Source organism: Cololabis saira, chromosome 14 (assembly GCF_033807715.1).
Source record: "Cololabis saira isolate AMF1-May2022 chromosome 14, fColSai1.1, whole genome shotgun sequence".
NCBI lineage: Eukaryota > Metazoa > Chordata > Actinopteri > Beloniformes > Belonidae > Cololabis > Cololabis saira.
Window position 1 is genome coordinate 7468385 of NC_084600.1, and position 14116 is coordinate 7482500.

At 41.2% G+C, this 14116-nt stretch overlaps 1 protein-coding gene across 6 annotated transcripts in view; it reads left to right on the forward strand.

Annotated features, from left to right (window-relative positions):
- The window catches only part of LOC133459522 (transcription factor COE1-A-like), a 106247-nt gene that overhangs the window by 63648 nt on the left and 28483 nt on the right, over positions 1-14116 (forward strand). For all 6 annotated transcript variants that reach the window (XM_061739543.1, XM_061739544.1, XM_061739545.1 and 3 more), the window contains exons 7-9: positions 11137-11218; positions 12289-12430; positions 13481-13614. In XM_061739543.1, the coding sequence (XP_061595527.1) occupies positions 11137-11218; positions 12289-12430; positions 13481-13614 (358 nt within the window). The remainder of the gene's footprint in view (positions 1-11136; positions 11219-12288; positions 12431-13480; positions 13615-14116) is intronic.

Genomic DNA, 14116 nt, shown 5'->3' on the forward strand with positions numbered 1-14116 from the left:
TTGGCGTCTCCTTTGGACAAAAGCGGTAGTGCTTTACCAGTAATATAGAAGGGTTCCTACCATGCTCCTCAAAGTTACATAGTGCCAGTGAAGGCGATGCAGACCCCTCAGACCATGACAGAGGTTCATTAAACCTGTTGGAAGTTGATGTTCCATCACAATGACTCTGGAAATATTATATTAAGGTGGAAAAGTTACGTAGTGTCGCTTTAAGTTTAAGATGCTTGGTAGCCTTTTTTTAGTTGGTTAACGATGCATAGTGTTTGTACATGTTAATCTCTGTTGGAGATGTTTTTTACTTCAGATTTTTTGCCAGTGTTGCACAGTGTTAATGTTTGTCACATTATTATTAACCTCCGTTTATAGAGGACTTGTTTACATCATTAGGCTTCTAGGATTGGCCTGAAATTTTTTTCATTTGAATAAGTGAGGACTTTGCATTTCAGATGGAACTTCTAAGCCTCCTATAATTCGTGATTGTTTTGTTTTGCGGATATAATGCACAGATGTGTCATTAATAAAGGAGCTTATGGTTAATATTTTGGTTGCTTATTTATAACATCAAACTGGCTACTATGGACTAAAATGCTTGTGCTCAATGCTTAGTATAATATTCAAATAAGGAAATCTTGGTGGAAAGTGGTGCTTTGTCATTATGGCGTGTTTTATTAAAAGTAGGTCAATATCAATTTCATTAAGTTTGCACAATGCATGGTTTCAAAATGAACTTGCATTCAAAATAATATTTCTTTATCTGAATATTATATTTAACATTCACAATTACTAAATCTGGAGACAATTAATACATAATTCATATGTAAACTAGATATATTCAAATGTATTATATTTACATAAGTCTTCGTATTTGAGTGCAAAATACATTTTGAAAACCCCCACATTTTCAAATTGTGCGGCCTTCTCCATACAGTCCTTTTGCAGATGTGGCCCCCGGCCGAATCTAGTTGAATACCCCTGTCGTAATGGCTACCAGGCCTTAAAAGTAAAACGCAGCTATGTTTTACTACATTATCATCGTGTCTATGGCTTGAAAACCACTGGCGCTAACAGTATCTGTTCAAATTTGATCACAAATATTTAGGAATATTGGTGAAAGGCCTGCGGCGCTGAGGGTTTTTGTTTGGATGAGTACACCTCTGCTTTGCTTAGTCTAGTATTTCAAGCAGCTGGAATCTACTTCGCCACAGTACACAACTTCTACTGTTTCCAGCGACGACTCAGATGATGCTCTTGAGATCAAAAGCTGCCGTACACGTTTCACGCATCTGTTGGAGCATATTAACCAGCAGTATCCCAGCGATGTGCAGCTCAGTCTCACAACAACCATCAGAACAGTGGAAGCTGCTTCAAAGCAAGTGCAGGAACGCAGCCTGACATAAAACAACTATAGCAAAATGCTCCACACATCAGATGCCTGAATGAAACACCTAAGAAAACAGAGCAGCACCTATGATTAAAAAAGAATAAATAAATAAAAAATTTAGAAAAAAAACTAACCTAATAGCAGAGATGAGAACAGAGTCAGTGCAGATGTCTGTAAAGAGGCCAAACACACGTTCTCCTTAAATAATAGGTGGGTTCCTTTGACTTTCCGCTGTAAATAGGAGTTTATTGAATCCTTCAAATTCTCTATATCAGGGCCGCTCGGTGGCGCAGTGGGTTAAGCAGCGGCTCATATACTGAGGCTACAGTCCTCCTCCTGCAGCGGTCGCAGGTTCTAATCCCGGCCTGCGCACCTTTGCTGCATGTCATCCCTGATCTCTCTCTCTACCCCTTTCATATCTGCAGCTTGAATAAAGGGCCACTAGAGCCCAAAAAAAAAAATTCTCTATATCACTCTTCTAGAATGTATTTTTTGATACCACTGTTAGTGTAATTAAAAAATCCATTAAAACTTATTTAAACTTCATTTATAATTTCATCATATGCATGAGTAAATGAATAGTGTTGCGAATTACCACTTGTGCTAAAACACTTGCATCAACAATGCATCTGGTTTGTCCAATGTAATTGCTATGTCCATATCAAATAAACATAAAAAAAAAACAAAACAAAAAATACATTAATAATTTGTTTTTACATACATGAGAATTTCTACATGTTTTTTTTTACAGATAAATAAAGGCCATCAAGTATGTTCAGATGTAGAGGTGATAGAGGTGAAGCTCGGCTCAGAGATGACCTTGTACATGGATCTTTTTTGTTGGGAGTTTGTCCCATGGCTGGAGTGTTTGTTCCTTGTCAGACACATGAGCGCTACATCCACTTGACTCAGTCTGTTAGCAAACTTATTGATGATCCCTTTAGGGATCCCTTCAGGTTCCAGGCTCATCATCAGTCCTAATGGAGTTGCTTGAATTCTGAATTGACTTTACGATAGTCGGTGATCGACACTGACTGGATGTATAGCTGCTTTTTTTTTCCTTCAGTCATTTTTAGGGCCCGAGCACCTTCAGTGCGAAGGCCCTATTGTATCTGTAGGAATTTTTTTCTTTCTTTCTTTTTTCTTCTGACAAAAGGAGAGCCTTTTTGCCCCCCTAAACGTGCCCAAAAAGTCACCAAATTTTGCATGCAAGTCAGGCCTGGCGAAAAATTTTATATTTAATGGTTTGCATTAATGGGCGTGGCAAAATGGCTCAACAGCGCCCCCCGGAAAACTTTGTGCCTCAAGCCCCACAATACGGTTTGACCTACATGCACGAAAATCGGTACACACCTGTATCATGGCGCAACTTAAAGAAAAGTCTCTTGGCGTCATGTCGAGAAACTGAACAGGAAGTCGGCCATTTTGAATGAATCGTGTCATTTTGGCGAAATTTATGCCTTCTTTCGGCAGTTAATACGGCCCGAACCGTAACGTGCACCCAGGTGTGTTATACATCAAAATGTGAGTCTCCATCCTGTGACAACACGCATTACTTTTCTCTTTCAAAAGCGTTACCGCGGCGACGCTAGACGCCAAAAAGCGCGCCCACCCTTCATCTGATTGGTTCAGATAGAAAAAACTTTGCGCCTCAAGCCCCACAATACGGTTTGACGTACATGAACGAAAATCGGTACACACCTGTATCATGTCGCAACTTAAAGAAAAGTCTCTTGGCGACATGGCCGAAACCGAACAGGAAGTCGGCCATTTTGAACATTCTGAATTAATCGCGTAATTTTGGAGCAATATATGCCATTCCTTTGAGAATTTATACGTCCCGAACTGTATCGTGAACCCAGATGTGTTATACATCAAAATGTGAGTCTCCATCCTGCGACAACGCGCATTACTTTTCTCTTTCAAAAGTGTTACCGTGGCGACGCTAGACGCCAAAAAGCGCACCCCCCTTCATCTGATTGGTCCATATTTGATAGTTCCCCAAAAGTCACCAAATTTTGCATGCAAGCCAGGCCTGGTGATAAATTTGATATTTCATGGTTTGTATTAATGGACGTGGCAAAATGGCTCAACAGCGCCCCCCGGAAAACTTTGTGCCTCAAGCCCCACAATACGGTTTGACGTACATGCACGAAAATCGGTAAACACCTGTATCATGTCGCAACTTAAAGAAAAGTCTCTTGGCGCCATGGGCGAAGCCGAACAAGAAGTCAGCCATTTTGAATTAATTGTGTAATTTTGGCGCAATTTATGTAATTCCTTCGGCAATTAATACGGCCCGAACCGTAACGTGCACCCAGATGTGTTATACATCAAAATGTGCGTCTCCATCCTGGGACTACGCGCATTACTTTTTGTTACCGTGGCGACGCTAGACGCCAAAAAGCGTGCCTCCCCTTCATCTGATTGGTCCATATTTGATAGTTCTCCAAAAGTCACCAAATTTTGCACCCAAGCCAGGCCTGGCGATAAATTTGATATTTCATGGTTTGCATTAATGGGCGTGGCCTAACGGCTCAACAGCGCCCCCTAGAATACTATTCTCTGCCATAACTTTTGAATGGTTTGACATAAAGAGTCGTGGGTGGTGTCATGGGACTCGGTATTGAGTCCTTGACCATAATTGGTGAAAATTAGCCCCGCCCCTTCTTCTGATTGGTTGTCCCTATTTCCTGCTATAACATTTGAATGTTTTGACATAAAGAGTCGTGGGTGGTGTCATGGGACGCTGTAATGAGTCCTTGAGCTTCTTTGGCCTTATTTAGCCCCGCCCCTTCTTCTGATTGGTTGTCCCGATTTTCTGCTATAACTTTTGAATGGTTTGACATAGAGAGTCGTGGGTGGTGTCATCCGATTCTGTATAGAGTCCTTGACCTTCATTGGCCTGAATTAGCCCTGCCCCTTCTTCTGATTGGTTGTCCCTTTTTTCTGCAATAACTTTTGAATGGTTTGACATAGAGAGTCGTGGGTGGTGTCATTTCTGATATGCTTATGGGGGGCGGTGGACGTGAGTGCGAGGGCCCGTTCATCGCTGCTTGCAGCTTTAATTTTTCATAATTTTTTTAGATGTCTGATCTAATCTGCACAATTGTTGCATGTATTTACAGAAATCACGCGTGAAACAGAAGCAACATTCTGATAGAGCTTTGGTTCTTTGAAAAGTTCCCGGTATCTTATGTGCAGTTTCAGCCATAGCAGTTTTATACATGCTCATATTGGAATATCATAAAAGTTAATTTTCCTTTCACGAGGCGGCTAACTAACAGCATAGTTTATCAGGGATTCCCATGACTGTACAAATGTACATCTATTGTGTGCAGGTTGACGTTTATGCTGTTAAAATGTGCTTACTTTTGTTTATGCATGTGGATTTAGTTTTAAAGGCTTAAAACAACTGTTAATATTTGCAAAATGCAGCACTTAGATGTTGTACATCTTGTTTGGCAGCAGGGCTGTTCACTCATACTGCACACCATTGCAGTGTACTTCATGAAAGTGCATGAAAGCAAGAAAACAAATCACAGTGGTGATATTATTAGTGGTCATAACCCGGATGTGAAGGGTGTAAGTATGCACTAACTCTTTTTAAATACTGTAATACAAACATTTGGGAGATTTGATTCTTTATGATTTTCTTTGATATGGTGACGGTATATTTTATTGTTTGGAAGTTGGGCTGTTCAGTCACAGAATAGAGATTTATTTGTCCACGATCACAGAGCAGCAATTCATTTATCAGGAGCATCTAGTTTTCTCTACCTTACATCTAGTTGGCTGATTGATGGACACGTGTTGGAAGGGCCAAAGTCCCTGACTCAGCTCTGGAAGTGTACACTTTGGGCCCGATTTACTAAGATCCTAAATAAAGAGTACTAAATTGCGTGTGCACTGAAAAAGTTTGCACGTGCTGTTGTTGTGTGTTTTGCGGGTGATCAACTAAGATTGCGTGCGCAATTGATAACAGGTGCAAACCTCAGTATTTAAATGAGGTGTTGTGCGTCTTACGGTTTGCGGCGGAAACTTTGCGCCATGGAGAGTGGATGGAAAGTAGGATATAGTCGCAAGCGCAAAATGAAATTTGACGAGTTGGAGTTATAGAGATATTAGTGGAAGAGGCAAATTGTTGTATTCAGCACCCCTGCCGTGAAAAGCACCCCCTCGTATATTCAATGATAAGTAGACCAAGAAAAAAAACAACACACTGACACTTCAATATATTTATATATACACACTCACACAAACACATACTTAGGAGTTTATATTATACATATTTACAAATATTATGGAAGACAACACAGTAAGCAGTAAGCAGTCATTAATTAATGACATCAATAACCATTTACCCGATTTTTTTTTTTTACCCCAATCCATGAGCGCATTTAAACATGAATCATTAACACCGGGGTATGACTGCAGAACAAGTATAGGCGCACAATGAGAAACACTTTTTTCTCCATGAAAACACGTGATTTATTTATTATCACAAATAAAAAAATGAATGTGCCTCCTGTGGCAACCTTTTGCTGAATAATACTCGATTTAACATTCAAATAAAATATTTCTCCTTTTGCATGTGGAGATTAGCACCTTCCTTTCGAACGTATTAAATACAGACGCAATCACAATCCACGCAAAAACTTTCAGGCTTGGTAAATCTCATTAGGCGTGGTAAATGGACCAATTTGCATCTTTCCCTCCCAGTATTTAGGATTTCTGGCGGGTACGCCCCATATTGATTATTCATCAGGGCAAAAGTACTAAATGAATTGCGTGTGCTATTTTGCGCATTTGAGAGACGCAGTCGTCTTTGCACGCTGTTAGTAGATCAGTTGGCACTTTGGTTTGCGGGTGCTGTCAAGTTTGCACAGGTTTTTACACACGCAAACCTTTAGTAAATCGGGCCCTTTATGTCATTGTCATTTAAGAATAACTTTCCCTTTTCTCTCTCTCAATGTTACCATATCAGGACTATCACTGTCTGTCACGGAAGACATTCAAAAAGATTATTTGAAAATAAAAAACAAAGATTTAACAAAGAAAGAAATATGTGTTTTTGCAGCATTTCTGATGTCAAGTTGTCAACAAACAGCGAAGGCCAACTGCACCGTTATCACTTGAACATGATCTTGTGGAGGTTGGGGAGTGGGATAGTAGATGGAAGAGGAGTGGACCCCCCACCCCCCGACATCATTCAGATTTTTATAATTGCTTGGTTTAATTGGAGGCCTCTTAACGACCAGAGACTGGACCAGCTAATCAATTTGTGTGTGTGTGTGAGTGTGTGAGTGTGTGCATGTGTGTTTGTGTGTGTGTCGCTGCAGCAGGGCTGATTAGGCCAGATGGGGTCAAGTGAATGAGGGAGAGGGATGCTCAGGCACTACATTAAAATGTAGAAGCTGTAGCACGATATCAATGAGAGAAAACGCTCAAAGGATCTAGACGGACGAAGTCAAGTGGTAGATGGAAATAGGAACGATAATGACCTAACCAGGGACACACACTGAAATGTTTGGTTTTAAAATACAGTACACTGATTAAACTGATTGTGGTCCTGATTTAGGTGTGATTGAAATATGGTCTTTCTTTTTCTTGTTTATCAATGAATACTACAGTAGAAGTAAATATTAGAGAAGTGCGTTTAGCAACAGTATTTTACATAAAGATCAAGTTAAAGCCCACACTTGGCTCGTCGGGGGAATGCACTTGGGATTTTAGTTTGGTTTACTTTTTGTATCTTATGCTTGAACAGCACACATCTTTTTGAAGACGATAGCGAGGGCCGCCAGAAGATACTTGAAAAAGACATCGATAAACCAGCAAAAGGGGATCAGATGTAGTAGATTAGTGCTGGAAATGGGGAAACTGTAAGTTATTTTCCAGTTCTCCTGCAGATCGAAAACAAGCTTCTAATTGCAATAAATACATTCTTGTTAGTGATTTAATAATATAAACTGTTAAAATACTACTGAATGATGATAATATAACAATATTAGCAGAAGCCCATACTAAAATAATGGGCCAAAATAAGGTTATCATATGAATCATCATGTTTGAGGTAGCTTATAAATGTCAGTATTACTGTTCAGATTTACACAACACAAAAATATACAGTGCATGATTCTGAGTCATTAATAGCTGAGAGTGAAGTTATATTACTGTGAACTACTATGAAAATTCCTTTACAGTGCAGGTAGGATGTCTGTTCAATACTGGTTTGTTCCTATATATGATCCCTTCTTTTGTAATTTTCTCAGGTTTTAGTAACTTCATATTAAGTATTCATGTAATACTAAAAGCTGGGTCAACTGTGCAGCAGGTTTTTATAACGGATCCATGAGACAATGGGTTCATGCAGATACTAGATAAACTGGTAAGTTCATTTTGAGCTAAAAATACTCATCTGCCATTATTAGATCAGCACATATGTGAATATATCTGTGGCCAGGAGACCAAATGTTAATACCAGAAGCATTCTGGTTTGTCTTTTAGTCTATTTGCAGGCCAAGAAGTGCTGCACAATCATATTAGTTGTATACAAGAATACAGTTGATGTGGAGAGCAAAAGGGACGAAATTCTCTGCATCAGCATTTACAGAGGCCACTGTTTGTGTTCAAATGAGTTTTACTTTGAACGTGCCAAATTCAGGACTTTCACCGACATCAGAGAGCTGCTCACAGTTTTGAACTCTTGCTTTACTGGCGCTCTAGTCTTCTCATGTATCGGGCATGTGAGCAGGCAAGTGTGTGAGCCTCACCAATCGCCTCCTTTACACAGATCTGCAGCAGAAGGTCAGCTGAGGTGCTAGTGTTAACGCTGTGCTAGTGTTGTGAGGAGGACTAGACAGAGGGAGGTCAGTGCAGGTCACCCTGGCTGTCCTCAGCTGTGATAGACTGTCACCCAGGGGTGAGGGGTCAACATAATTAGGCATGCAGAATCCCAGCGCCGCTGTTCTAACGAAGCCTGAGCTCGTTAATGCAGAGTTTTACACTCAGACCTGCCACTGAGCTGTGCTGCACCGTCACACACGCACATGTGGGCCGTGTGTGTGCACACACACCGTTGCTCTGTTCTCCTGCTGCGGGACAAAGGCTGTCACTTCTGGATCAGCAGAGCGTCAACTTCAGCCACAGAGATGATACAGAGTTGTAGCGAGTCTCACAAGCAGACGCGGGTTTACGTAATCTCCAAGAATTCAGTAACAATTTACATATGATAATAAAATCTGAGTGTCCATTTTAACTTTAACCTTTTTACATGTGGTGGTCTGGTCAGTGAAATCTTTAGAAGAAAAAAGTATTACAGTGCTTTATGCTTTGAAATCCTTAAATTTTCTCAAAGATCAGCAGTGTCTCCAGCCCTATAATCTGGGGCGCCTTATGTATACATTTTGTTGTGCTTACTGACCTCGAACCAGAATTATTTGGTGTTATTTATTGTTTTAGTGACTTTGGTAGCGACGGAGCCGCTCCGCTTGATTGATGGTCGGACGTTCAGACACATTAAAGTTGGCCCTTGGTTGGATACGGGTTGCAACTTCAGACAACGTTAGATAATCAACTATGTAGTACTGGCAAGCAACCACCATCCAACATGTAGTCAGTACTGTTACCTTACTGTAATTAGACGCCGACGTTAGGTTTTTAGCGAAAACCCAATTTTCAAATCTGTATCATAATCAGTTATAATCAAATGTTGGAATACAGTGTTGTTGCAACCTCACACTAACTTCAGGTGGTTGCTATCGCTGGCAACGATGAACCAATCAGAGAACAGGACTATGCTTACCCCCCCACTTTTTATTGGTGGATTTCGTGGAAGAAAAATGTGAGTTTATTTTTCTGTTTTAGTTACAACTGAACGATGTACGTTATTTTGAACGAGTTGAATAAAGTTCGACTTACCAGACTGTTTGTTTCGCTTTATATGTTTTATCATGCGTTTTACACCCTGGTGCGCCTGATGGTCCGCAAAATATGGTACATGTTTGTTAACACAAAATGTAGTCACAAGAAGGAGAAAGTGTGTGTTTGTGTGTGAGTGTGGTTTTGCTGTGGCGTATTGTTTGTGTCGAGCCGGTCCAAACACATGCACATGCAAACATGAACATGTGTGTGTTCATGTTTTTGTCATGCTGCTTCTGCCAGGCTGGCCAGCTGGCTCACACCAAAACAACCGGGATGTGTTTGTTGCCGTTAAGGCATATGGCCTCATTTCAAACGCCCAATGTCAACAGAGTTGCCCTTTTCTAACCTCCACAGTGGAATAAAAACACCAAATACGCTGCAACCTGCAATGGGGGGCACACACAGCATATTATGCTGCTCAACTGGAAGGAACTTGCTCAATTTTATTTTTCACAAATCATTTTTCAAATAAATGGAAAATTGTGACCAAAACAAAAGGAATAATCACGATATATATTAGTGAAAAAGTGTCCAACAGCTGTGTGGCCCATTTTGTGGATCATTTTCACCAGTTTACCTGCTTGCTAGTCGTAGAATACACACCGTGAAATTTATGTTAGCCTAACTCACGATAACACATACTAAAATTGTTACGGTATAGGGTTAAGGTTATGGTTAGGGTTATGGTTATGGTTATGGTTATGGTCGGGTTAAGGTTAGGGTTAGGGTTAGGGTTATGGTTATGGTTATGGTTATGGTTAGGGTTAAGGTTAGGGTTAGGGTTAGGGTTATGGTTATGGTTAGAGTTAGGGTTAGGGTTATGGTTAGGGTTGGGGTTGGGGTTAGGGTTAGGGTTAAGGTTAGGGTTATGGTTAGGGTTAGGGTTAGGGTTAGGGTACTGGATGCTCGCAAAGTGTACAAGTCTCCAAAACCCACCACACGAAAAAAGCACTCCAGAAAAAGGAGAGTTTCACAAGTAGGCTACGTGAGAGATGACGGCCCAGATAGCAAAATATGTTCATTCAATGTTGAATTATGGTTAAATATGGTTAATTTTTGGTTGAGGTTGACAATTGATGGTGGATCAAGCATCAAAAAATCATCCGATTCTAATGCTGATGTGTAATCAATGTTGAATCAACGTATTTTAGTTTGTCGCCAGGCCAGCCCTCAACATGGCTTCAGTGTTTCTGCCTGATGATATTTCCACGTTGACTCACTGGTATTTTGCTATTTGGGGGAGGTTCCCGTGGGAATGAATGCAGATCTTCTGGACATATCACATGAGTGCACAGGATCACGTGGAAATGAGGCATTAGTCTTTGAGTCTGCAGCTACAGCAAACTTTTAGATGTTGCTAACTACTAGGTTTAGGCCTGGAGGAAACAAGAGACTAGGAAAAGGTTTCCTTGGTTTGAAAAATGAATCTGCATAATGTTGAATTTGGAAGTCCAGCTAAGAGCAGATTTACATAAGTCAAAGTTAAGATGTTAAACGTACTCACAGCCACATATTTTCAGCTTTCCTGGAGTGTGTGGAGCTACTTTCCTTCTTAGTATCCAATGTTTTGTGGTATTTCAAACTATCATGCTGTAGATTTGAGGCCAGAAACAATCCCTCCATATATCTGCAAGAAAAATACACAGAGAAAATACATTTTGACAAACAGCAACAATCACAGTGTGAAATATGAACTTGTGTTCGGGGATCTGCCTGAACCGTATGTTGGAGACCGGTTTCCAGCTCGTATTCTGGAGGGAGGTCGTTTTTGTCTGGGTCTCTTATTCGGTTGTTAACTTCATTAATGGCTTTTTCCTCTGTCTCAACAGATTTTTCCTGAAGTTTTTCCTCAAGTGCAACCAGAACTGTTTAAAGAATGCAGGAAACCCAAGAGACATGAGGAGATTCCAGGTACACACCATCATATTTTATAACTTATCACTCAACTCTTTCATTTCCTAGAAGGTTTGCCTAATCCTCTTTTTAATAGTTTGATTTTACATCTGGCTGTCTTCTTTTGACATAAAGAATAATAATAATGCACATCAGTTTATGGTTGCTGCAGCACATGAACAAAGAAGTGTGTGTGGGGGTGTAAACGGATGCATAGGTGGGTTTCTATGTACGAAAATAAGCTTTAAGCGCTTTTACAGGAAACACGAGATCAGGACCCGAGCTATTCAGAACAAAACAACACACACAAAACAGCGAGAGAAGAAAGAAGGAGATTTATTTAAGTCTGCGTAGTCATTACTATTTCTTTATCTTCACGGCTACAACACAATCAGGAAGACGACACTTGAGGCTGAGTGGATATACTCGACGGCCAGAAGATATGGATAGATTTATTACCCTGACGTGTGTGTGTGTGTGTGTGTGTGTGTGTGTGTGTGTGTGTGTGTGTGTGTGTGTGTGTGTGTGTGTGTGTGTGTGTGTGTGTGTGTGTGTGTGTGTGTGTGTAGTATGCGTGTGTTTCTTCTGCATGGTTACATTGTGTCTCTGCGGGCGAGAGACAGGACAGACAGTCATACAGTAGCAAGTGTGTGACCATATCTGGGCCTCTAATTGTGCAGCTCTATTGTAGTGGAACCAGAAAAAGACAGCTCTGTTTCCCTGGGAGGTAATTAAGGGCCGGACCCATCAGGAACTGTTAAACAGTGAAAAAAGACACGCACACACACACATACACAGAAAGAGTGACTTACTCTGTGTTGAGGATTATGGTAATAGCTGTGATAACTAGTTACTTTCTAAGAGATTTTCACAGTTTCATGCTTGTAATTCCTCCCTATGAAGATCTCTTGACCCCTCGACATTATGATTCCTCTACTTCCACTCTGCCTTTGCTTTTCCCTCACTTCCTCTCCTCCCACCAATGGGCATCCTTTTCTCCCTCTCCTGTCTCCTCTAAATATCCCCATCTTGCCCGTCTTGTCTCCGCTCACTCTGGTCGTCCTGTCCCGTCTCCTGCGTGTCCTCAGGTGGTGGTGTCCACTACGGTGAGCGTGGAGGGACACGTCCTGGCCGTCTCGGACAACATGTTCGTCCACAACAACTCCAAACATGGCCGACGGGCCCGCAGACTGGACCCTGTGGAGGGAACACCATCTTACCTAGAACATGGTAACACAAGAGTGTGGACGAGTGTGTGGGTGTGTGTGTGCACGTGCGCACATGTGTGTGAGCAGCATGGCCACCAGATGGTTGATGGTTTAATCCTATCAGGTGATTCCTGCCCCTCCATCTGGCTAATCCTGCTCACTACACACACACTTCATGGTGATGCTCCGTGGGTGTGTGTGTGTGTGTGTGTGTGTGTGTTGCATGGTCTAATATCATTATGCTCAATCTCATAAATATACCCAGACAGAAGGGTTTTGTTGTAATTCGACTGAATGCTGAAAATCACACGCTTACATTACGGAGAGGGCTGGTGTCTGACAGACAGGCTTTTGTTGTTTTCATGGGGGATTGTATCATATAGGCTTAAACTCACAGTGTTCCCCATTGAAGTGACATAAGATAACTGGATCCTTTCCGTTTGAAGTAATGTGATGAATCCTAAACCATTAGTGCGTACTTTCAAGAGCGTCATAGCAGCCTTAATCTTATGTCAATCAAGCGGTGGCATAAACAAACTCAAAAACGTACTTTAAAACCAGGATATATTGTGAAAAGCACAGTGAGTTAGTTGTTTCGAATAAGAGAAACCGAAAGCTTCACATAAAACCTCAGCACTTCTTTCCTCTGTCTCATGTTACTCCACAGATGAGTTTAACGCCAGAATTAGTCCTCAAACACACTGGAAAGGGTTTGGTATCTGAGCAGCATGCGCTGCAGAGAAATATGATGTGGTGATCTTGAGGGCCGGGACTCAGGGTGTAGCGTGAAGAATTATGAGGCACAGATGCAACAGGGATGACGGCGCTACAAGCCAGATTTCTAACCCTCCCCTGCACAGAGACTGATTGATTATTCAAACAAAACCATGGTTTTGCTTTCGACCATGACTCATAGAGTTTCACATGCCAGAGGTGGATGGTTGGGTTTTATCCAATAGTTATGTCCCTGTCTTTTTGTTTCAGACGCATGCCAAATGTCAGCAATGTTTTAATATTTGTTTTGCTCTTTCTTCTCTCTTGGCTGTAATCTTGGCTGGCATGTTCCCACCAGGAGCAGCGCCTTGCATTAAAGCCATCAGTCCCAGCGAGGGGTGGACCACAGGGGGCGCTACGGTCATCATCATAGGAGACAACTTCTTTGACGGCCTCCAAGTCATCTTTGGTACCATGCTGGTGTGGAGCGAGGTCAGTTCTCCACCGCTCCTCGTTCCGGCTCTGTTGCACGACCGGCCCTCAGACCGTTGTAGTTCAACACCAAAACCTACCTGGAGTGTTGTTTGTCAGTCTGTTTCAACTTTAGTTTTAGTCTAGTCTTTGGGTCCAGCTATCATTTTAGTTTTTATTAGTTTTAGTCACGTTCATTCTCCTTTTAGTCATGTCAAGTTTCAGTCGACTAAAAGTCTGAGCATTTTAGTCTTATTTTAGTCAGAATTGTCCAGGACCATTTTAGTTTAGTTTTAGTCAAAGGTTGTATTTAGCCAAACCCATTTTACAATTCAAACAAGGTTATCTTATTATTATATTATTGTTACCTTATAGACTCAAGAATACATTCATTCCAGATACAGAAGACTCTAATTTGAGTTTACAACATGTTTATTTTTCCGCATTTCTCCCCATCTTTTTATTTTTCGACGACACATTGTGTTTTCTTTTCCACGTCTATGTAGAAAGTGTATCCAAAGAT